Source organism: Trachemys scripta, chromosome 8 (assembly GCF_013100865.1).
Source record: "Trachemys scripta elegans isolate TJP31775 chromosome 8, CAS_Tse_1.0, whole genome shotgun sequence".
NCBI classification, from domain to species: domain Eukaryota; kingdom Metazoa; phylum Chordata; order Testudines; family Emydidae; genus Trachemys; species Trachemys scripta.
The window spans coordinates 22,792,480-22,817,497 of NC_048305.1; the positions used below are offsets into that span (position 1 = coordinate 22,792,480).

Consider the following 25,018-nt stretch of genomic DNA (forward strand, 5'->3'; position numbering starts at 1 on the left):
GTGGAAGCTTGCAATGCCAGACAGCTACCGGTCAGTCGGGAATCAATTTGGAGTGGGCAAATCTACTGTGGGGGCTGCGGTGATGCAAGTAGCCAAAGCAATTACTCAGGTGCTGCTACAAAAGGTAGTGACTCTGGGAAATGTGCAGGTCATAGTGGATGGCTTTGCTGCAATGGGATTCCCTAACTGTGGTGGGGCGATAGATGGAACCCATATCCCTATCTTGGCACCGGAGCACCAGGGTACCCAGTACATAAACGGCAAGGGGTACTTTTCAATGGTGCTGCAAGCACTTGTGGATCACTAGGGACATTTCACCAACATCAGCGTGGTCTGGCCGGGAAGGGTTCGTGACGCTCGCGTCTTCAGGAACACTACTCTGTTTAAAGGGCTGCAGCAAGGGACTTAGTTCCTGGACCAGAAAATAACCGTTGGGGATGTTGAAATGCCAATAGTTATTCTTGGGGACCCAGCCTACCCCTTAATGCCATGGCTCATGAAGCCATACACAGGCAGCCTGGACAGGAGTCAGGAGCTGTTCAAGTACAGGCTGAGCAAGTGCAGAATGGTGGTAGAATGTGCATTTGGCCGTTTAAAAGGTCGCTGGCGATCGTTACTGACTCGCTCAGACCTCAGCCAAACCAATCTCCCCATTGTTATTGCTGCTTGCTGTGTGCTCCACAATCTCTGTGAAAGTAAGGGGGAGACCTTTATGGCGGGGTGGAAGGCTGAGGCAAATCACCTGGCTGCTGATTACGCGCAGCCAAACACCAGGGCGATTAGAAGAGCACACCAGGAATTGCTGTGCATCAGAGAAGCTTTGAAAACCAGTTTCATGACTGGCCAGGCTACAGTGTGAAATTTCTGTTTGTTTCTCCTTCATGAAAACCCGCCCCCTTTATTGACTCATTCTCTGTAAGGAACCCACCCTCCCTCTTCCCCCACCTTGCTTTCAAACCAAATAAAGTCACTATCGTTTAAAAATCATTTATTCTTTATTAATAGATTATAAAAAAAGGGAGGGAACCCGGGTGGGGTTTGGGAGGAGGATCGGCGGGAAGGAAAAGGCCACTAAAAAAAGGTTAAAAAAAATGACAGACTTTTGCTTGGGCTGGCCACTGGGGTGGAATGGGAAGGTGTACGGAGCCTCCCCTCCCCGCGTTCTTACATGTCTGGGTGAGGAGGCTATGGAACATGGTGAGGGGGGCTATACAGGGGCTGTAACGGCACTCTGTTATCCTGCTGCCGTTCCTGAAGCTCCACCAGATGCCAGAGCATGTCTGTTTGCTCACGCAGCAGCCCCAGCATTGCATCCTGCCTCCTCTGATCTTCCTGCCGCCACTTCTCATCTCGAGCATCCCTCCTGTCCTCACGTTGGTCCCTCCTGTCCTTACGTTCACTGGCTTCCTTCCTATACTTTGAAACTGTGTCCTTCCACTCATTCAGATGAGCTCTGTCACTGCGGGTGGATTCCATGATTTCTGCGAACATCTCATCTCGCGTCTTCTTTTTCCGACAACTTATCTGTGATAGCCTTCGGGACGGAGGAGGGAGGCTTGAAGAATTTGCAGCTGCTGGAGGGAGGGAAAAAAGGAGAGAATTTTTTTAAAAAAAGATACATTTTACAGAACAATGCTTATACTCTTTCACGGTGACCAACACTATTCACATTACATAGCACATGTGATTTCTGTGCAAGGTCACATTTTGCCTCTTAATATTGAGTGCCTGTGGCTTTGCTGCTAGAGATCACAGACGCAGGTCCGGGCAACAGAATTCAGCTAGCATGCGGCCATGGTAAGCCATTGTCTTTCGGCTTCTGCGCCCTCCTTTCCCACATACCAAGCAAAGCCCGTTGAGTGCTGCAGTTTTCCTGTTAACATTCAGCAGCAGAAAAACTAACCCCCCTCCCCCATCCAATTCTCTGGATGATCGCTTTATCCCTCCCCCCACCACGTGGCTGGTATCAGGGAAGATCCCTGCTAGCCAAACGCGAAAAGCTCAGGGCCAATTCCCCACCCCCCCACCTGGTTAACTGCAGGGAAGGATTTCTTTTCAGCCACAGGCAAACAGCCCAGTAGGAATGGCCACCTCTGTCTCCTTAATTAAATTCCCGTATTTCAACCAGGTTACCATGAGCAATATCACTCTCCTGAGGATTACACAGCATAAAGAACGGATGTTGCTTGAATGCCAGCAAACACCGGGACCATACGCTGCCAGGCTTTGTCAGGCAATGATACCAGATTACTTGCTGCAAGCATGGCGTGGTCAAGTGTCCTACCATGGAGGACGGAATAAGGCTGCACTGCCCAGAAACCTTGTGGCAAGGCTTTTGGAGTACCTCCAGGAGAGCTTCATGGAGATGTCCCTGGAGGATTTCCGCTCCATCCCCAGACACGTTAACAGACTTCTCCAGTAGCTGTACTGGCTGCGAATGCATCCCAAGTCCTGAGGGCAAAGTAATCATTAAAAACCCTTGATTTTAAAACAAGTTTTATATTTTAAAAGGTAAACTCACCTGAGGTCCCTTCCATGGGGTCGTGGTCTTGGATACTGGGTTGGGAGGGTACTTCAGTCAGGCTGAGAGAAAGATCCTGGCTGTTGGGGAGAACGGAGTGCTGGGTGCTCTCTGCCAGCTCCTCCTCCTCTTCCCCGTCCGCAGAATCCTCAGGTGTAGCTGATGAGATTATCCCCACCTCGGAATCCACGGTCAGAGGTGGGGTAAAGGTGGCGGCCCCCCCCCCTAGAACTGCATGCAGCTCGGCGTAGAAGTGGCATGTCCGCGGCTCTGACCCAGAGCGACCGTTTGCCTCCTTTTTTTTTTTGATAGGCTTGTCCGAGCTCCTTGACTTTCACGGGGCACTGATCTGAGTCCCTATTGTGGCCTCTCTCCATCATGCTCTTGGAGATTTTTTCAAAAGTTTTGGCATTTCGTCTTTTTGAACGAAGTTCTGCTAGCACTGAATTCTCTCCCCATATAGCGATCAGATCCAGTACCTCCCGTACGGTCCATGCTGGTGCTCTTTTTCGATTATCGGCCTGCATGGTTACCTGTGCTGATGAGCTATCTGTGGTCACCTGTGCTCTCCACGCTGGGCAAACAGGAAATGAAATTCAAATGTTCCCGGGGCTTTTCCTGTCTACCTGGCCAGTGTTAAGAGTTAAGATTGCTGTCCAGAGCGGTCACAATGGTGCACTGTGGGATAGCTCCCGGAGGCCAATACCATCGAATTGCAGCCACACTAACCCTAATTCGAAATGATAAAATTGATTTTGGCGCTACTCCGCTCGTCGGGGTGGAGTACAGAAATCGATTTAAAGAGCCCTTTATTTCGAATTAAATGGCTTCGTTGTGTGGACGGGTGCAGGGTTAATTCGATTTAACGATGCTAAATCCGAATTAAAGTCGTAGTGTAGACCAGGCCTTAGTGAAAAAGTTTTTCCTAATATCCAACCTAAACCTCCCCCACTGCAACTTGAGCCCATTACTCCTTGTTCTGTCATCTGGTACCACTGAGAACAGACTAGATCCATTCTCTTTGGAACCCCCTTTCAGGTAGTTGAAAGCAGCTATCAAATCCCCCCCCCCCATTCTTCTCTTCTGCAGACTAAACAATCCCAGTTCCCTCAGCCTCTCCTCATAAGTCATGTGCTCCAGCCCCCTAATCATTTTTGTTGCCCTCCATTGGACTCTTTCCAATTTATCTACATCTTTCTTGTAGTGTGGGGCCCAAAACTGGACACAATACCCCAGATGAGGCCTCACCAATGTCGAATAGAGGGGAATGATCACGTCCCTCAATCTGTTGGCAATGCCCCTACTTATACAGCCCAAAATGCCGTTATCCTTCTTGGCAACAAGGGCACACTATTGACTCATATCCAGCTTCTCGTCCACTGTAACCCCTAGGTCCTTTTCTGCAGAATTGCTGCCTAGCCGCTCGGTCCCTAGTCTGTAGCACTGAATGGGATTCTTCCACCGTAAGTGCAGGACTCTGCACTTGTCCTTGTTGAACCTCATCAGATTTCTTTTCGCCCAATCCTCTGATTTGTCTAGGTCACTCTGTATCCTATCCCTACCTCCAGCGTATCTACCCATTGACTCATCAAGATAGAACCATAGGGACTTTCACATGAAGTGAGGGTTCAGAGCCCAGACTACAGTGTAGTAGCCCCAAATCCCAGTTCTTTGCTTCCAGTAGCCCCTAATTTATACCACCCCTCCATAAATCATTTAACGGCCATTTATTCTGACAGTCTGAAAGGGGCTTGGTGAAAGGCTTGCAGTCAAGTGTGGAGAAACAACATGATTTGGGGAAACTCAGCAGATAAAGAAGATAGATATTCAGAAAGAAAACTCGTTCGGATATGTTATCTGAAAGCTAAAATGCACATGCTACAAGAGGGAAGACACAAAGCCCTCAGGCAGCTCCAACTTTGCCCTGTTTTTGCAGGATTTCTTTTTCTTCATGTCTGGCAGAGCCTCATTAAGATCAGGTCACTGAAAGGTTAGGAAAAGTATACAGTAACCAAGTAATTAACATAAATAATTCCTATGGGGATTAGGAGAGAGTATACATTTTCACAGAGCCAGAATGGCTGTGCTGCACTCAACTTCGTTAGGCTACATTTACCACTGTACTGGACTATGGCTTTCCCCAGAATTAGTCATCTACTTCTCAAAAAGTAGTTATAAAGAGCACTGCTTTTCTAGTGGCAATGTGTTCAGGTCTCCATTCACCTTTCCTGAAAGGAAGCGGTGTCACACATTTGATTCCCAGTAGGTGACCAATCGAGAGATAATGGAATAATGAGAGGGTTAGTTTGGTGCGAAGTTAAGAATGCAGTAATTAATACCTTCTGCGCTGTGAAATTTTCAACATAGTTCAAAGGCAGCAATAAACAGATTCACTAAAAAGAGTCTCTCACTTTAGATTATTTGTTTGCTGCAAATTCAAAGCAATTACACCTCTACCTCGATATAATGCTGTCCTCGGGAGCCAAAAATCTTACCGCGTTATAGGTGAAACTGTGTTATATTGAATTTGCTTTGATCTGCCGGAGTGCGCAGCCCAGCCCCGCCCCACCCCTGGAGCACTGCTTTACTGCGTTATATCTGAATTCCTGTTATATCGAGGTAGCGGTGTACTTTGATGTATGGTTACATATGAGTGACATGCAGGTTATCATTCCTTTTTGCTTCTGCAGTGATCAGTGCTACTACACACCCTTAGAATCCTCCCTTCATCAATCCATTTTTCAAACTAACAGAAAGAGCCTTTGAACATCAGAGCTGTATGCTGTACAAATTTGTTATTGTTATTAAGTCAAAAATATGAAAGTAAAAAAAAAAAACAGTAAGATCTTGCTGTTCAAGGTGATGTTTTCCTTTGTTCATCTTTGTCATTCATCAGCAGATTAAAAAGGTGACTCGACAAGTTTTAATTCTACTCGTTGTGTCAAAAAAAACTTGTCTAACTTTCAGAAAATGACAACATCCTCCATATTTTTTGAGCTTCTTCAGGTATTGCCACAGAGCAATATTTTATAGCCAAAGGATGTGTTCTACACTATTTTATGAACACCTTAGGAATGTCTATAGAGCAGCAGCCATTGTGCCGAAAAGCATGTTATTTATTAAAACAAAATTCAGCCTTAAAATTCCAACAGTGAAGCAGGAGAGAAATAGTGACACTGTCACTAAACCAAAAAGAAACTCTAAGATTCAAGAGTGAATTAGGGCACAGAGTTCATGCATTAGTCTCTCACTTTCAGAGATCATTTTGCATCAGTTTTTGAAGGTCCCCCTCTGGACTTTATGACTCACCTAAAGCTATCCTAGCACTTGGCACAGAAATTTCAGAAGAGTGCACTGGCGGATCTCTGTGAGAACCTCTGTTCTTGTGTAACTAAGGACTGGCTAAACTAACAATCAGTTCCATAAATACTAAATCACTCCTCCTTCCCACTCAATCACAGATGTCTTCAAAAGCTTTTTGCAGTTTGGAAAGCAATCCATGACTGTACAACCTGGAAAGTATCAAGAAAACAAAGTTCTGTCCTGTTTGGCTTTAATCAAGATGATATATTACATGCTTTAAATTTAAACAAGGACAGCTAAGTTCAGTTGTGGCGTTGAAATTTTGACTGGCATTTATAGGTAAACAGCCTGTGCCAGATTTGCAACCAGCGCCATTTTCCAGCACGTTCTATAGCTACAAATCAAGAAAGCTGAAAGTGTTTCAGCCAGGCTATACTCCATCAGTATGAAGTCACTTAGGTCTGTATAACTATGTCACTCAGTATGAAAATCCAGAGCCCCGAACGACACAATTAAACCGACCTAACCCCTCAGTATAAACAGCACTGGGTCGATGGGAGAATTCTCCCGTCAACCTAGCTACCACCTCTCAGAAAGGTGGGTTACCTATGCTGACAGGAGAAGTCCTCCCATTGGTGTATGTAATATTTACACTGAAAAGCTGCAGCATGTTAAGCATAGACAAGTCCTTAAATGCTTTTGAAAATCCCACTCTGAGGTGCCTAAATATTTTCCTAGAATCCTGATTTTAGGGTCCTATTTTTTTAAACTGTTGGCCTGTGTGTAAAGAGTTCCAATTCCTTTGTTAATGCATTGAAAAACCTAAACATAGATCATTAAATACTGAAGCAGTTTTGTTTTCAAGTGATGCCTCTAAAAGAAAAGAATAATAAAAAATACAGTAGCCTCTGATGCTGCAAACACTTATGCACATCCTTAACTTTAAGCACATGAGCAGAACTATTGAATTCAATGGAACTACTTGGGTGAGCCAAGTTACATACCTGCTTAAGTGTGTGCAGGATCTGGGCTTTAATTTTCAATGTTTTGTTCTTTGCCTATAGCAGTTTTGTAAAATACAAATGAGATGTCCTTCCAGTAGTGTTCTTCTTAAGAAGCAGCATGTGTAACTAAATTTTAATCTAAAGTTACAATAGCAAAAGTTGTAAATTAGCTGTATAAAGCCTCAACCTGATTAAATCAGATTTAAATCGCTCCACTCTGTTCACAATCAAGAGGTTTTTCCAGTGTGAAAAACTTGCTTTCTTTAAAAAGAAATATGTTCAGCTAGCTAGAGTGAAAGCCTGAAACAGTGTTGCCAAGAGGAACAGATTTAAGTCAAAGAGAAAAGAACATTTCATTAGCTCATCTGTCTGCCAGAAAGGATTAAAAGGGCCTACTCATGCTGGCTTTTAACTAGGGAAAAAAGATAAAGGTTTAAAAAGGGGCACCACAGCTGTCAAAAGGTACCCGAAGCAACAGTTGCTATGCAATCCTAGCTACAGTGCGCAGCTCAGAGTGTTTACGGAGGAGGTTTGCGGAGGAGAGGACAAGGAAGGTCTTCCAGGGGCTTTGCACAGTGACGAAAATAAAAAAAAAAAAAAATAATAAAAAAAAAAAAAAAGAGGACATACAATTAGTTTTATTAGAGTTTCAAAGTCCAGAGGAGTGGGGTAAAAAGGAATATTGATTGTCAGTTTAAAGAGTCATTAAAATGTCTGAGCTTTTCATCCCATAAATATCCAATTCAATCAAACCAAGTGCGGGGGAGACAGATCAAGCACATCCAGCCAGGCCTGAAGGAAACACTCATTCAATGCTACAAAGTGGTGTGCAGTTGAATACTGACAAACTACATTTTTCTTTACTCCTTGATCCACTAGATGACATACACATCTGAATGGAAGTTTTCCCAACTAGTTTGTCTTACTGCAAGACAGAGGCACTAGCAGCTCACAATGAGATCTCTAGTTAGCGTAAGATAACTGGCTCAATTAAGGCTAGGCCTACACTGGCAATTGAACTACTAAACAACTTTTGCCTTTCAGAAGTATTAACCCTCCCAGTCCCCTACCCCCCCCCCCCCCCAAAAAGACAAGTTTTGCCATGACAAGTGCCAGTGTGAACAGCAACACAAACACTGCTAGTTGGGGGTAGAAGTTTTTTGTTGGCAGGAGAGCCGACAAACAGCGGTTACACTGCACGACTTTTAGCGGCATGGCTGTGGCGACACAGACATGTTGCTAAAAGTGGTGTAGTGTAGACACAGCCTTAATGCTCCCTCCTCTTCCTCCCCCAGCCCCATTGTCTCTCATCCTCCTGCTGCATTTTGTTATAACCTATATGGAGAGCTCTTTGGGACAGGGATTCTTTCCTACCTCTCTGTATAGCATATACCACAAGGTGCCCCTAGGTGCTAGTGAAATACAAATAAGACAACACTTTAGCCCTATGCAGGGACAGCGCTGCTCCTTTTATGGTACCAGGGAGATTTCAAATTTATAAATATGCGCTGACTTAGAAAGGTGAGTAAGAAATCACACCTGGCTGATTTTTGCTGTAAGAAATTAAATGCGGAGACTCCCCGTACCTTTGCTTTATCATGTGCTTCTTGCTAACTCACCCTTCTAAGTGAAGATGCTTCAGTGCCATTAATATGCAGTATTTCCAACTCACATGATTTTTATCTTGAATCTCACATTTGAGATCTTTCTTAAAGCCCCAAGCTCCTGGAGTCAGGTGAAAACATTACAAAGTCCATTTTTCATTTTAAATGACTGTTGAAAAAGCTTGAAAAGTTGAGCCCTAGAGGTTCAAAAAAACAGAAAGCATATAAAAAGAAGCCAGAATGTGAGGGGGGGATGGGGGAGGGGTTACATTTCAATTTTTTTAAGCCAATCTTAGGATGTTTGGGGGCCTGACTCATGATTTTTGAATGCCTGAAACTGCCAGTAGGCCTCACCCCATCAGATACAAGCCTCCAACTTATTGGGGTCCACAGAAGTCAGGGCAGGCAGGAGCTCTTACCCCCTGTGAGATGTCCTTCCTCTTAGCTATATCCATAAATCCACCAATTGTTTTCATCTTTCTTCAAATGCTTAGTGGGCCAGCATGTACCTTCTTCTAATTTTAGTAATCAGCTCCAGGCACCTGGTGTTGATTGTAAACACTGAACAGCTCTTCAGGCTCACACACAGAGATGCTGGCCAGGTAGTTTATCAGTTTTCTAATTCGTTTTCTGGAGATGTGACCCCACCCAGCCATCTCAGCTCGAATCACTGCTGGTTTTAAGACTGTCAGTGTCTTGTTCCTGAAAATCATTCAACTTCCTGCATTTCCTTTTGACATTTTGGGGTGTGGAGCTTTTAAGTGATAAATTAGAGGCAATGCAGAAGCCACTCCATCTCTCCCCCCCCCCATATCTCCTGAGGGGGTGTCATCTTGGGGAAAAAATAGGAAGGACAGTTGAAACATGGACATAGAAATTTGATTTGTGGGGGAGGAGGCAGGATTAATATTTGGAATTTATCAAAGTTCTCTAGGGTCCCCTTATAACACTAATACCTAGTTCATAGATAGCACTTTTCATTTGATCTCAATGTTCTTTGCGCATTAGGTCATCCCCATTTTAAAGATGAAGAAATGGAGGCACAGAGGGGAAGTGGTTTGCCCAAGGTCACACAATGAGCCAATGGCAGAGCTGAAAATACAATCTACATCTCCAGAGTCTTGCTCCAGTGCTCTATCCACTAGGCCACATCCGACGGGAGGAGGGGGACTCAGCATAACTTTAAAATGGAAACACACTCACTTGGGGCAGATTGTGCATAACTTGTAAAATATTAAAATGTATTCAAGTTGTTAGCAAACAGGTACATGACAAGGAAGAGTAATATTTGCAGCTTCTGTCTTGTCATTCCGCCCAACTGCTCCTGCTTCAGGGCTCTTTCTTCTCACCAAACTACCCCGTAATGCAGGCAGCCAGGGAACCAGGAGTGGCCAGCACCAGTTACAAGTCACACACCTGCTGTCTCCCAACCCTGAATAAGAGCAGTACCAGCACAGTCTGTTGATAACTTGGGGAGGAAAGGGTGTGCACAAAGGCAGAAGAAGGCTGAAGTGTGCAGAGGGTTGAGGACAGACAATCAGGAGCATGACAAAGAACTGTGTAGAGAAAGGAGAGGGATTGGGAACGGAGAAACAGGGAAGTGAGCAAAAACACTGAACCGACGGTGGTGAAAGGAAGGCTGAATCAACAGCAGTAGCATGTTTATGAAAAACACTGAGAGTTACGTAAGACTTGGCAGCGATGGAAAGCTGGCCCCAATACTGATGCCCAGCTAAGTGAGGCAAAGTCACCACTATTACTTCCCCTACCACCAGTCGCTGACCTCACCTAGTTTACCTCATGGTAAGTCTACCGGTGCCTTGCCTCCACTAGGTTTTACAGCAGGATAGTCAACACAAGTTAGTCATCCTGTAGTGAACACACAATTTTTTTTGGTCAGTGGAGACATAGCCAGAGTGGTACAGTTAGGAGTTGTCTATATGGGAAAGTTATACCAGTTACACAGATATGGCTATATTAGTGTAACAGTCTTATCTTTCAGCAGAAAAGGAAAGGGTTTAAGCTAAACAAAAAACAAAAACAAAAAACCAACCCACCCAAGTGACAAGCTAAATCAATAAGCGACCACTTATACAAGAGGGAGAAATTAAATTCACAGTGAAGTCTTATGTGTCATCCTACCTAACTTATTTTCTAACATTGACCAGGAAACAATTTACTGCATTTCTGTTATTTATATTGCACTAGCACTTACATGTGCCAATCAAGAAATGGGTCTTCACTGTGATAGGTACTGTACAAACAGAGATGATACCCACCCCCAGAGAATTACTGTAAGTGAAAGGAAAACCCACAACACCAAACTAACAGGCTGCCTGCCCATGTGTCAATGAAGCAGTTTTGCCAACTGGCCTGAATAGGGCCCGTGAAAGCTTTTCTTTAGCTCACCAACAACATATGTCAGATGCCCTGAAAAGCGAGCCTCGCTGCCTTAGAGCACACTCATGAGCAATGCTCTTTCTCAGCCTGTCAGAAAGCAGTTCTCTCACCCATCCACCCCCCTTCTAGTCTCAACAAAGGAGTCTGCAAATGCATCTTCTTTCAGACAGCTGAGACTTGCACTGCTCTAGCTTTTGGAAGACAGCCCACAATCCTCCTTGCTGAAAGCAAGCAGCTGAGCTGCCCCCATCAAGGCACTTACGCATTCATGTTGGTTGGTTGTTGTGCTGTCACTAAGGACTTTCTCCAACTGTGCATAGCAAGGGTGTCACAAAGCAGAATCCACCGGATGAGCTGGAAGCCGCTCTACATGCCCAGCGGGAGAACAGGGTGGGGAGAGATTGCCCGTACCTGAGCTCAGCTCAGGTAGTGTTAATGTGTTCTCCTTTCGCTCCAGTTCCCTCTATTTTTTAAACTCAGCTCTTGAAAAGCACACAGGAGGATTAAGAAGTTGTGTAAACTCTGTAATATGGTAACACCTTGTTAAACAGAGAGATTTCATGACTATAATCCTGTATCATGTCGCCTTAAACAAAAGCTCACTGTTGTAATGATTGTTTTGTTTCTGATATTTACATGGCAAGAATCTGTGAACCTGTTAAATACTTTTTTTTTTATTACTATTTAGAGAGTTATTTAAAAACCCTCTGAGAAATTAGAATGTTCTGGAAGCAACACGACACTGAATATAGTGAAGCAGCTAACAGATTGCTCAATGAGTTTGGCTAAACAAAATAAATTACTACGTTGCAATAAAAGCAGAACCCTCAAGAGGAGAAAGGAGCAATAACTAAAAATTGTGAGAGCATTCAAAGTTGCCCTGTGTTAACTCATGGAAGGAGAGCTGTTGCCTAAAGCCAGCTGTTGAGGGTTAGCTCTTCAGGGAAGAAAGGAGAGCAGGATTTTATACTGATAAAAGCAGAGTTCTCTTTAGGGATAGTCTAAACACAAAAAAAATCAGTATGCTACAGGTATAGTTGAAGCTGTGCATCCTCCTTCCCCCTTAGTGCACAGGTAGTTATACCAATATAGCACCTTTATGGCAGAATAACTGTGTCCACACGATGGGTTGTGCTGGTATAATTAATTTTAAAAAATAATCACACTCCTAATCAAAATAGCTATATTGGTATAGAAATCAGTGTCTGTAAGCCAGGCCTTATTATGTCACTAGATGACAGGTTTTAAGTTATGGCATGGTTTTGCAGAGTGTTAACTAGTGGTTTCCTTTACTACAGTCAAGACTACGTAAGCAATTTAGAGATAGGGTTCCCCTCTGCCTCAGAAGGAATTTTACAGAGAAAAATCTCCCAGTCTTGCACTCTTTTCTGAGAATAAGGACCACTGCAATGCTGTCTGAATGGGCACCCAGACAGCCTGATTCAGGAATCAAATGCCTTTCATCTCCATAAACTGATAACTCCAGGAAGGCTACAGAGATTGACACACATCCTAAACTAGGATATTTAACTGCTTCTGAAAGCCATTTTCCAGCAACAGACTCCCTGTGAACCAGTATTGAAGGAGTCTCAAATCACATTTTCTAAAACTACTGTGAAGGTTTTGTCCCATCTGCACTAGCATTCATTCATTTTCAATGCCAACTCAAGGGGAACAGCAACAATCCATGTTATTAGTGTGCACAGGGCTTTAATATTAATCCCCTCACAACTGCAGAAACCTCCTCTACCCCTCCAGCTCTGCATGCATTTGAAGCAGTAGTGGCAAGCAGGTTACAACTACTGGATGGTTTTTCAAGGGACGCACACACCTTGGTTACAGTGATTTCAAGTTCCAATACGATTTGGCTGGCTAGCACAAATAGACCCAGATTGTTCTGGAACTGCAAGATCCTTCCCATTTGTCAAACATTTTGTAACTAGTAAGTTACTTTACCTGCTAATAAACACAAAGATATAGGCAAGTGTGCATGCTTCAGGTAGAACAAATAAATTCATTAACTATAAAGATAGATTTTAAGTGATAAGTCAAAATATAAGTCAGAATTGGTCAAATGAAATAAAAGCAAAAAACACATTCTAAGTTGATCTTAACATTTTCAATGTCCTTACAAACTTAGATGCTTCTCACTACAGGCTGGCTCTTCAGCCAGGCTCTCCCCTTTGATCAGTGTTTCAGTTGCTTGATGTTGGTGGTGTCTGTAGATGTAGGTGGAAGAGAGAAAGCATGGCAAAATGTCTCTCCCTTTTATTATGGCCTTTCTTTCCTCTTGGCTTTGCTGCCTCCCCTCCGCCCTTTCAAAGTCAGGTGAGCATTACCTCATCACAGTTCCAAACTGACCAAAGGAAGGGGGTGATTCCCTCGAAGGTCTAACAGATGCTTTTGTTGCTGCCTAAGCCAGCGTCCTTAGGTGCCAAATCTGTGGTGTTCTGGGGCTGGAGCACCCACGGAGAAAAATTAGTGGGTGCAGCAGCCAAGCTCCCTGCCCCGCCTCACCTCCTCCTCTGCCACCGCCACCTCCTCTGCCTAACTTCCAGCGCTTGCTGCTGCCAAACAACTGTAGGGGAGGGGAGCGGGAACGGGGCGCGCTCAAGGGAGGAGGTGGGGAAAGGTGGGGCCAGGGCAGAGGTTTGGGGAAGGAGTCAGAATAGGGGCAGGAAGGGGGCGGGGCTGAGGTGGAGTTGGGGCAGGGCTGGGGGCAGAGCACCCACCGGCACCAGTAGAAGTCAGCACCTATGCCAGCATCTATTGTTTCTGTGAGGCTGGGCTGGGTTTGTCCCATCCATCCACCCTGACGAGGTGTGAACTGCCTCTCTGTCCTTGGAGAGTTTTTGCATGGGCTTGCTTTAAGCCATGAGGGTACATTTTCAACCTCAACTATATACATGAAATTATAACCTATAACATCACTGTAACAACCATGCTCAGTGCATCATGAGCCTTCCAAAGACACCCAACATGACAAACTTTGCATCGGATATCACACAATCAGAGAAGACTAAAAGCTTTGAGACCTCCTTCATCCATCATAAACAGAAGAACAACTACTATATTCTCTTAGATTAAAGTGACCTGGAAAGTAAGTGCTTTGAACTGGCATTACTTCAGCAGTTGCAAGCCCCTCTTGCAACGTAATGAAGTTATGCAGTACTGGAGATTTTAAAAGATGAGCTGCAAGTTGTGAAGTTCAGTTCTGAGCTTGCATAAGGGTATGTCTACACTGGAAACTGCGAAGTGCTCCCACAGCAGCGCTTTGAAGTGCGAGTGTGGTCACGCACGAGCACTGGGACAGAGCTCTCCCAGCACTCCTGGTAATCCACCTCCACGAGAGGATTAGCTCCCAGCGCTGGGAACATGGCTCCCAGCGCTGAGAACCTGTCTACACTAGCGCTTTAAAGCACTCAGACTTGCTGCACTCGGGGGGGGGGGTGATTTTTCACACCCCTGAGTCAGCAAGTTAGAGTGCTATAAAATGTAAGTTTAAACAAACCCTTAGCGTTTAGGGATATTTAAATCTGGTATTTTGTTTAAAAAAAAAAAAAAAAAAAAAAAGACTGAACCAAAATACCAGGCTCAAAGAAAAGATTGAACTAATTCCAGCCAATGCTATTATTTGCAATTATTTTGGTTTCTTCTCCATTCCAATTTTAATCAGCTTTTACTGCAAGGTAAGTCAGCAACTAAATGATCATTCACCAATACTAGCTCCTCTATATTTCAAAGATGATACAATAACCTCCACCTTTTTCAAAGCTAGGAAAAAAGGGCAACACTTCTCTAGATTTAGAAACGTATACCAAAATCTTGTGTCTGTTCCACCATAGTGTTATGCTGCCTTAAGTGTCCTTTGTATGGTAGAATTATCCTAGCATAATCCATTTCAGGAGAGACCATAAGTAGGATCCTTGTGGCTGCATCAGTGCCATCCACCATTTGCATAGCCTTGAGTGCAGAGGTGGGGCTGAACAAATAAAGCTATCTTTGTCACAGGCTCATTTTCAAGACAAACCAAGAAACCGGAACAAGTATGACAGTGTCACTTTACTCAAATGGACGTTAGTTGCTGTGTAACATTTTAGTACATATTCTGTGTTTATAAATTTTCTAGCCAGGTTCTCACTCAAGTCATAGATGCATTGATGTAGAAGACATCACTGTGAGCAAAAGTTCTCCAGTGGTACAAACGTTTTAGAGTTTACGTAGAGCTATTGGCTGGGAACCCTGAACTTCTTTGCCAAGTTAAAAATTCCATTCTTTAAGATCGCTTCTTAAAAACTTCCCTGAAATGCAAGAGTTTAACAATTCAACTTGTTCTTTAGTTTGGTTACTAAACAAAGCTACTTTAAAACCATGTAATGCCGGTTCAGAGGTATATTGGCAAGCACATACCAAAGCACACTGCGGCAGCTGTAACTGCCTTCAGCTCAGATATTAGGAGATCCTATTCTCCAATGTACTGAGTGATCCCAGCTCTCTATGGAAGCCAAGCATTGCACAATTTAAGGCCCAAATTGATAAATTCTAGGAGAGGTTATATATCTTGCATTAAAATGATCCCCTGTTGAATGGAGAATAGCAGCTTGTGTGTTACATAAACAAAGCAACCATCTGCTTGATCAGAAAAAACAAATATGTTCATAGGCAGCAGTTAACTTACTTGCTAGGAGAAGGCAGGCAATCGAAATGACATGCAGTTGCTTGACAGTAATATCATAGTGATCCATAAAGAGGTCCAGTAAGTAGACAGCAAGGTGCCGTGCCGTAGGGCAGAGATTGCAGCGGCTGCTGAGGACAGTCAAGAGGTCAGTAAAGTAGCGGCGCATCCCAATCTGTGGTGAATGGGCCTTATAGACAGGCAGTTTCAGTTCCTACAAAAACACAACAGAGGGGAGAGAGGTATTAAAAGGAGTATTTGTTTCAATGGCTAGAATGCCCAAACCAACATCCACCATCTACTATGGTAAGTGCTTAGCTACTATAGCAATAGGATTTACTCAGAACGCAGAGCTGGGTTAGTGCCAACATGTTTCGAAAGTCAATTCACTTCCAATATGTTCGAGTTGTTCATTTATTCATTTTCCTTAGGAGACTTAAGGTACTTGGTTGTGCACTGTAAATTCTGGTTTAACCCAGCAATAACTAGTTATTGCTTTCCATAGAGAGCTCCAACACTATCCAGACTTAAAGAAAAATTATCATGAAGAATAATTGAAAAGGGGCATTGTCAGGTCAAAATTTTGCACCAAAGTCAGGTTCTGTACTATATTTCTTAAGACATAGGGGTTCATTTTTATACACACACATTCCATAGAGAGCACCTAAACTTTGCTTTTTAAATTTTTAGAACAAGGAAGGAGTTTTGTATTTTAAAGGACCTAGCATTCTTTTATTGTGTTAAAAACCCAAATATTGGAGAGTAGTGGTAGCCTACAAAAAAGAACATTGATTAGAAAGGAAGCAGTTTATTTCCATTGTCCAAGGAGAGAAAAATGCAGAGACAAGCAGCATAATGATGAGTGGTTAGAATTTAAATCTTTACAGTTTTAACTATTTGGGGTGTTTTTGTACGAGAGAAGTTTGAAAGCCCATTATATTTTATTTGACTAACGTTTTCTATGTCACATCTCACGTGTGAAGTTTTTATATTACTCAAAGACCAAGGCCTCACATGTAGCTCTGTCTTTATCTGGAGAAGGGAATGCCATACTGCAAAGTAAAGTCACATGCTCGGTCTATCTAGTAAAATAGTTCAAACTCAATCTAACGAGATTTTAAATAGGATTCTGCACCCAGAGGGGACAGGGAAAGTGTGGTGAACCCCAAGGTTACCCATGACCAGCCAAACACATTTTTAAACATGAACTTTTTCCTAGTTTAGATGCGGCCACAAGGTAAGGAGGAGGAATTTGCTGTGCTCAAATCAGAATGGAATACATGTTCTTGATATGGCAGTTTCCCATCCATAGAACAGTGTATATCTCGTGATATCAGCTTGTTTGCCCAGTTTGTGCCACTTAATGTCTGCTTAGAAACAGATGTACTACCCCTTAAATGCCAACACAGTTATACTGGTATAAAAAGATGCTTGTAATGGGATAGTTTATTCCCCTAAATTAAAGTGTGTAAACTGGGTCTTAGAGAAGCATTTGTAAGAAATGCACAGTAGGGTGCAACAATTAGGGTATGTCTACAGTAGAAATGCTGCAGCTTTGTAGCACACACACACACTCTACAGTGACAGAAGGGTTCATTTACTGCTGTAGTAAATCCATCTCTACAAGAGATGGTACCAAGGTCAACAGAAGAATTCTTCTATGGACTCAGCAGTGTCTACCCCAGGGCTCAGGTCAATTTAACAGGGTGTGAAGATTTTCAGAGTCCTGAGTAACGTAATTAAATAGATCTAACTTTGTAGCATAGACCAGGCCTTAGTCGTTGTACAAGCTCTTTCCTCAATTAACACTTGGCTGAACACTAGTTTATAGGAACCAGTGGCTTGCTGAAAACATATAATGAAATCCTTTGGTACTTTATTAACCCCCATTGCCTAGCTGCCAACATGCAGACTTACCTGCCATAACTATCCTACCACCATGAAATTGCTTTACAATCTTTATTTGACAGCACTAAAATAGGGACTAAGACACCACCCTCCAAACCAGGATAGTGACTGCCCAATATCTCTTTCTTCCTTACTGAGAGGAGACATTCCACGAGGAGGTTCAACTTATCAGAAGAAAATATCATGACACAATTAGCCTTAGGGGGGTGCAAGAAGACTCCATACCGAAAAAGCAGCTTACAAATACAGCGAGCAGAGTACTGTTATGGATGATCGATTCTCAGGCCTTTTTAAAAAGAGGCAGCGACAAACCACATTCCGGAGTAAACAGCCACATGCTGTGGACAGGGAAGCAGCCCTTTGAAACCTGGGGCAGCCTTCACTGAAGGATTATAAAAATATCCCCCACTAGTAACGATTTATAAAAAAGCGAGACAATGAAACATTTCCCCCATTGTTTTATATCAATTAAAAAACCCACCCGTTTGAGTCTGCAATTTTTTTTTATCCTGGGATTTAAGGTAATCTCTACAACCTACACCTGGGTCCAGAACAGAATCCAATACACTTACAGACCAGATGTTTGAGTCTATGGCTATTGAAACAAATTTTAAAACCAAAGAGTAGCTCATCTTTTCAGAGAGAGAGATGGACATACACAAAACAATGTGGGTGAGGTAATATCTTTAATCTACAGAGTTGTCCAATAAAAAGTCCTCCCCCCTACTGTTTTTTTTTTTCCCCATGTCAGTCATAATCCATTATTCCAACCCAAGTAATTTATAGAAAGCCTGGCTGCTTTTCTAGCCTTTTATTCCCTTAGACAGTCATCAAGATTTTCCAGTGTTTTTCTTCATATAAAGAAAACTAGGTTTCCTAGCAAATGTTTTGACTATGCAGATTGAAGTTTTACTTCCTTTATATTGATTTTCAGTAGAATAGAAAAGCAATGGATGTAAGAGACAAAATTTGAGGAGTTGGGGTTACCAAAGCATTTACCAGAAAGTTATTGGCATGTCCAGAAATTGCTGTTTAGTTGCAGAGTGTCAATAGATTAGAATGTGACATGGGCTTTGAAACACAAGTGCATAGATCAGGGGTTGGCAACCGACAGCACGCATGCCAAAGGTGACACGCGAGCCGATTTTTGATGGCATGAGGCGCTGCTGCTGCTCTGGGGTTCCCGCTGCTGACTCCTGCCAGCCAGGGTCCCACCGCCAGTGCAACTCCGCACCCGCTGCTGGCCTGGGGGAAGGAACCCCAGGCCGGCGGAGGGCTGAGACCCCAGTTGGCAGGAGCCAGTGGCCGAAACCCCAGAGCAGTGGCGGGCTGAGCTGCTCAGTCGCTGCTCTGGGGTTCCAGCTGCTGACCCCTTGCCATCCAGCGTCCCCACCTCCGCAGCCCCACTCACCTTGCTTCGCCTTGGAGTTCCAGCGCAGGCCCCCACCAGACAGGGTCCAGGCCTCCAGCCCTGCTCAGCCCTACCAGCTCCACTCACCTCAGCTGCTGATCTGGGGTTCCAGCCGCTGACCTCCTGCCAGCCGGGGTCTGGATCTCCAGCCTTGCTCAGCCTGCTTTCCGGCCTGACCCTAACCCTAACAGTAGTTTGGTTATATATTATAGACTTATAGAGAGACCTTCTAAAAAACGTTAAAATGTATTACCGGCACGTGAAGCCTTAAATTAGAGTGTATAAATGAAGACTCGGCACACCACTTCTGAAAGGTTGCCGACCCCTGGCATAGATCCTTAGAAGCCAAACACATACCAGAATAGTGACAACTGCCTCTATCAGGCTTTGTCTACTACAATGGAAAATTCAGTGGATGCTCTTATTCTAGTATAGAAGGGGCTGTTTTCAGTTTAGATCACTTAAGAAGGTGTTTAAGAGCTAAACTAAAATGGAAATGTTGACATAGGGAACTATACTTAGGCTGTAAGCACTTTGGGGCAGGGACTCTTTGTTCTATGTTTGTATAGCGCCTACCATAATGGGATCCTGGTCCATAACACACTCTTAGGAGCTACCACAATACACAATCACAGCTAGTTAAACTTTCCAGTGTAGACAAGGCCTTAGGTCTTCACTAAGGAAGTAAGGGCGAGTCTACACTACAAAGTTAGGTCAACACAAGGTGACCTATGTATGCGTCTATACTCAAATTACAGTGACAGTCAAACCACCTCCCTAAATGGTGTGGAACCATGGGTGACCTATTCAGGTTGATGTACTGCAACTGCAGACACTGTGTGACATGTGTCAGTCACAACTATCCTCCAGCAACTGTCCCACCATGCCCCATTCTTCACTATAGAACTGGTACTGAGCCACAGACCTGCTGCTTTTACAACAGGCTGCATCCCATACTTGGTGAAGACCTCACCAGCACCCCACAGACCATAGATACCTCCAAGGAGCCTGAGACAGAGACCCCTGCTGTGAACAATGAGGAGGAGGAAGATGAGGCTGGGGGTTCCAGCCATGCCACAAGCCAGGATCTGTTCGAGACTCCCCCACAGTCTAGCCCAAGGGTGGGCAAATTTTTTGGCCCAAGGGCCACATCTGGGTGCGGAAATTGCATGCAGGGCTATGAATGTAGGGCTGGGGTAGGGGTGCGGGAGAGAGTGCAGGGTGTGGGGTGCCAGAAGGGACTCAGGGCAGGGTGTTGGGGTGCCGGAGGGGGTGCCATGTGTGGGAGGAGGCTCAGGACAGTGGGTTGGGGTGCAGGGGGTGGGGTGTAGGAGGGGTGCAGCAAGGGGCTCAGGGCAGGGGGCTGAAGTGCAAGAAAGGTGTGGCAGGAGGCTCAGGGCACGGGGTTGGGGTGCGGGGTGCATGAGGGGTGTGGGCTCCAGCCCGGCACCGCTTACCTGGAGTGGCTCGTTGTGACTACAAATCCAATGGTATGTCTGTTTTTATTAGCAACTTCTGGCATGGTGAGCTTAAGGGATGCACCCTTAACGCCTGACCTCATGAGAAGGAGAGAGAAGACGACAAGCTAGAGATCTTTCAAGCTAGTGCTACATCAGACTGTGGACAAGGAGCTTGTAGGAACAATCTGACTGAAAACATGGAAAAAACAATACAAAACAAATGTCAGGCAAAAGGCCTAGCTAGGAGTCCCAGCAGAACAAGGAGAGGGAAATGCACCAGCATAATAATGGGTCTTTTCAGGCAGCAAACCCAAACACTGCAGACTTTGGTTGACTGACAGGACTAAACATCAGACTCAGCCTTTGCAGTCACTGGAAAACTGCATGGTCACTGCTCCCCAACATATCACTTGGCATTATGAACGGCATCCTTACTCCTACCACTCCACACTGGGGGAAAGCAAGGGAAACCACAGCTTCACATACACCAATCTATGGTTTTCTCAGCCACAAACAACTACACTAGACTAACAGCCACTTATGAAAACAAAAAGAAAGTGTTTACTTCCTTTTCGATAGTAATTTTAAACGGTTTCACTCATACAAATTTCTAACACAATTTAACATGACATTGTATGCGTTTGTCTGCACTATGATTTTGTGCATGAAACTTTAAAGTTCTGGAGACTCAAAGTAGCTTAATTGCTACAGAATGCCCACCAGCAGTCAAGAAATCAAGCAGTACTTGTAAATGCACATCAAGCACCACAGAATTCCTAGTCTCAGGAAAACACCCAACCATGTACAACAAGCACCACGCAGTTTATAGCAGCAGGCAAAGCTGCTTTTCCACACCCCTGAGATGTAGCTATGCCGATATAAGTTCCCAGTGGAGGCCAGCCCTTAGTTAAGTAGGAGTCAGGTGAAGTCTTGCCTATCACAGCTCTAAGGATGGAATTCAAACTGGTCTGGGCTCAGGCACCTTTTTTTTCTGCAATCAGTTCTGGAGCCAGGGTCAGCTCCAGGCACCAGCTTAATAAGCAGGTGCTTGGGGCGGCCAAGGGAGAGGGGTGGCACCTGCAGCAATTCAAGGGCGGCTGGTCCCTCACTCCCTCTAGGAGCGAAGGACCTGCCACCGCCGATCACGGTCCCCCCCCCCCCATTTCCGCTGCCGATCGCGGCTTTTTTTTTTTTTTTTTTGTGCTTGGGGCAGCAGAAATGCTGGAGCCGGCCCTGTCTGGAGCTAGTGCCTGAGTGGTTAATGAAATGAGAAATACAATGGGAAGTTTGTCTCCAGAGCTCTGGAACCACCATGTCAAATTTAGTAGTAAGGGGGTAACATTGACTCACTTTGCACCAGTGTTAGCCACATACTTATTAAATGTATTTCATTGTGAAGAACCCATCTATATAATGGCATCAAAATGCATTTCTATGGTGAACTGGCACCGTACAGTTTGGTCAGTTGTGACAACATTAATAGAGTAAGAGCAGAGCAAGGTACTTTCCCCTCTTCAAGAGAAGGAGCATCTGGATTTGTAGTCAATAAAAAGCCTGATAAACAGTGAGGGATTCATTCCAGTTGAGATATCTGCTTCTTAGACTTTCCCCACATATCAAATATCAAAGATTTCCAATGCTTAATTCCTTCATCTCCTCTTCCACCCTTCCTTCGCCATGTTCCTCTTCCACCCTTTCTCCCAATACTACAGGTATTAATGAAATATCCAGCAACTGACTCAATACGAGCAGAAGATTTAGCAGATTATGTGATGGTTGAGGTAGTAAACCACTGCTCAAGAAAACAAAATGGAATTCATCAGACTGGCTTGTTTAAAAAAAAAATGAAATATTTCCAAGAAATACTCCTATCATTTCTCAACAAATGTACCAACAACCTGGGATGCTTGCTCTCATAACAATTTCTTTTTCTATAGCATTAAATCAATGTAACAACTGTCAAAGCAGTCAATTTAGATAGCAACAGGGCACTGATTATTAACATATGAATAGCTATTTTACACATATACAAAATGGTTTTAGTGTGGACAAAGTTTACAGTAGTATTCTTGGGATCCCTCTATCGTTTTGTGACAGGCAGAAATAATCCAAGGATAGCATCTCTCTCTCACCATTTGCTGATGACAGTGAGATTAAGAAAACCAATACTTGAAAGAAGACTGTTTCACTACTATGTTTCTTAAATGTAGTTGTGAAAGAAACTGCAACTATATTTGAAGGATGCTATTTAATCCAGTGGAAAGTTGCCTAAACCTACATAGGGCCAAAGCCAGGTCTGAAAACCAAAAATAAAAATTCCCATAGTTTATTCAAATCAGAGTCAGCAACAACCAACAAGTCTTCAATTTTTTTAGTAGTCTGTATGCGGTCTTTTCCTTTGCACTGGATTCTCAGATTTCTTATAACAAGAATCTCTGTCATAAGAAATACTGTAAGATTGTTGCCAATTAAGCAGCAGCAGCAGCAATGCCTATAGTTTACAGGTAAGGAAAAAAAAAATCCTAGATAAGGTTACCTTAAAAGTTCACCCTCACAACAATTCAACTTCTTCCTGTTTTCTATCTTACTCAGCTGGGGGAAGAGGTCCTAATTTTCTCTCCTCAAATTCAATTTCTGCATAGAGCATTAGCAAAAAAAGTCAGGGGTGAAAAGTTAACTCCTTTGTAACTGACACTATTTAAATAAACAATCCTCTTGTCAGGAAGTGTTTGGAGAATAAAACAAAGACCTCAAGGAGTTAGGGAGCTTGTGTTTCTGTTCTTTTTAAGGGGAGAGGCACATATTCCTTAAATTTAACCTAAGCTACCTGTCTTCCAAACTAACTTTCCATTTTTGGCCAGTATTTCAATATTAAGTGAAGTCTGAATGCTTAGTTACAAAGGGCCTTCAAACTCATGAGGGGACTCTACAGTTGATGGCATGCTATTCCCTACTGAAACTACCTTTAGCTTCTGCACAAACTGCAGTGTTGTGCCTTTAAGTTACAAAAACATTTACAGAAGTGTTCTGCTAAGTGTTTCTACGATTAGACAGTTGGCAGTAGTTTAGTGAACAGGTCATTAAGGTTAAGAGTCAGATACTATGTTTATGAAAACTTGTTAGTGGGTTACAGTTGATGCTTTTGGATTTTGCTGTCACGATACAGAGATTATGCAAACCACCCCCTAACCACCATCACCCAACAGGAGGAGGTAGAGCTAACTGACAGGTCAATGACACTTCAGAAGGAACTAGCACAGCGGCGGCAAGCCGAAAGCAGCCCATCAGGGTAATCTGCTGGCGGACAATGAGACAGTTTGTTTACATTGACAGTCTGCAGGCACAGCCCCCCTCAGTTCCCAGTGGCCGTGGTTCACCACTCCCGGCCAATGGGAGCTGTGGGAAGCAGCGCAGGCTGCAGGCATGGTGTTGGCCGCTGCTTTCCGTAGCTCCCATTGGCCGGGAATGACAAACCGCAGCCACTGGGAACCGTGGGGGCTGTGCCTGCAGATTGTCAATGTAAACAAATTGTCTCGTGGCCCACCAGTGGATTATCCTGACGGGCCACAGGTTGCCCACCACTGAACTAGCAGGATGTGTTTGGTCAGAGGACAGAAATGTGCATGAAAATCCCTCCAAAAGACCATGTTTTACCCTTGTCTGCATCAGACTCTAGCTATGCTACTGCTATATCACTTCAAAGCTGTAGTGTAGATGGGACAGTCCAGGGTTTTAACCTTGTTATGGGGCCACAATTAGATACGCTCTACACTTTTAGCAACTTTTAGCCTTATTATAATTAGGTCACCTATTTGTTATAGAATAGATGAGGCCTAAGTGGCAGAGAAACATTATTAACATAACTTAAAAAACTTAAATAAGAGTCTTCCGGCTTCATTAAGCAAGTTTTAATCGGTATTCCCCCACCCCTCATTTCTAACTAAGCAAAGTTCTAGAAGACTGTGGGGTTAGAGTCTCATAACAGACCTGGGTTCATCCCCATTGCCCTCATTTAAGCACAGGACTGGGAGGGACACTAAGCTATTCGTGTTATCCTTTAAACAGGATGTCAAAATGCAGCTCTCTTGAAATTTAAGATCCCATGGCACTTTTTGACAAGTATACAGGTCAACATTCTCCCTCCTTCAACAGAGTCTAATAATGGATAAGGTTGTGTGCAAGATATTGAACAACAAACTACGCTGGCTGATTTGTGAAGTTAATAGAGCTATATAAAAATATGATTCTATGCAGCACCACCACCACTCTCCTACAATTGAAAGAGATGGCAGACACCTCCTTTTGAAGAGTACACAACTTGTTCTAAGTGGAGTACATCAGAACTTCCCATATCCAGTAAGTAATGACAATTACTGCATGCACCTACTGGTTTTAAAAATAGGTCAGACAAGCTCCATTTATTTAAAAGCTAGAAGACAAACTTATCTAGAAGACAAACTTAGAAGCACCTCAAAAAACCCAAAAAACAAACAAAAAAACTTTACTCATGCAAACATGTGGTTCTTGTCAACTGACTTCAAATGGCATTATTGGAAGAAGGATGTTCCATGTTTAGGTCTGTAAACCAGGGCTTAATTGTGCCAGGGCTAGCCAGGGTCGAGCCCCGGGCACCTCTGGTTGTTGCATCAGCTCTGAACGTAAAAAAAATTGCTTGAGCCCCAGCACCTTTTTCATTACAATTTAAGCACTGCTCTCAATTCCACATCAGACT

At 43.8% G+C, this 25,018-nt stretch overlaps 1 protein-coding gene across 1 annotated transcript in view; it reads right to left on the reverse strand.

The window, feature by feature from the left end:
- CCNJL (cyclin J like) overlaps positions 1 to 25,018 on the reverse strand; it is a 48,553-nt gene that overhangs the window by 15,098 nt on the left and 8,437 nt on the right. Inside the window, exon 3 of the mRNA XM_034780059.1 lies at positions 15,511 to 15,721. Coding sequence (XP_034635950.1) covers positions 15,511 to 15,721 — 211 coding nt within the window. The remainder of the gene's footprint in view (positions 1 to 15,510; positions 15,722 to 25,018) is intronic.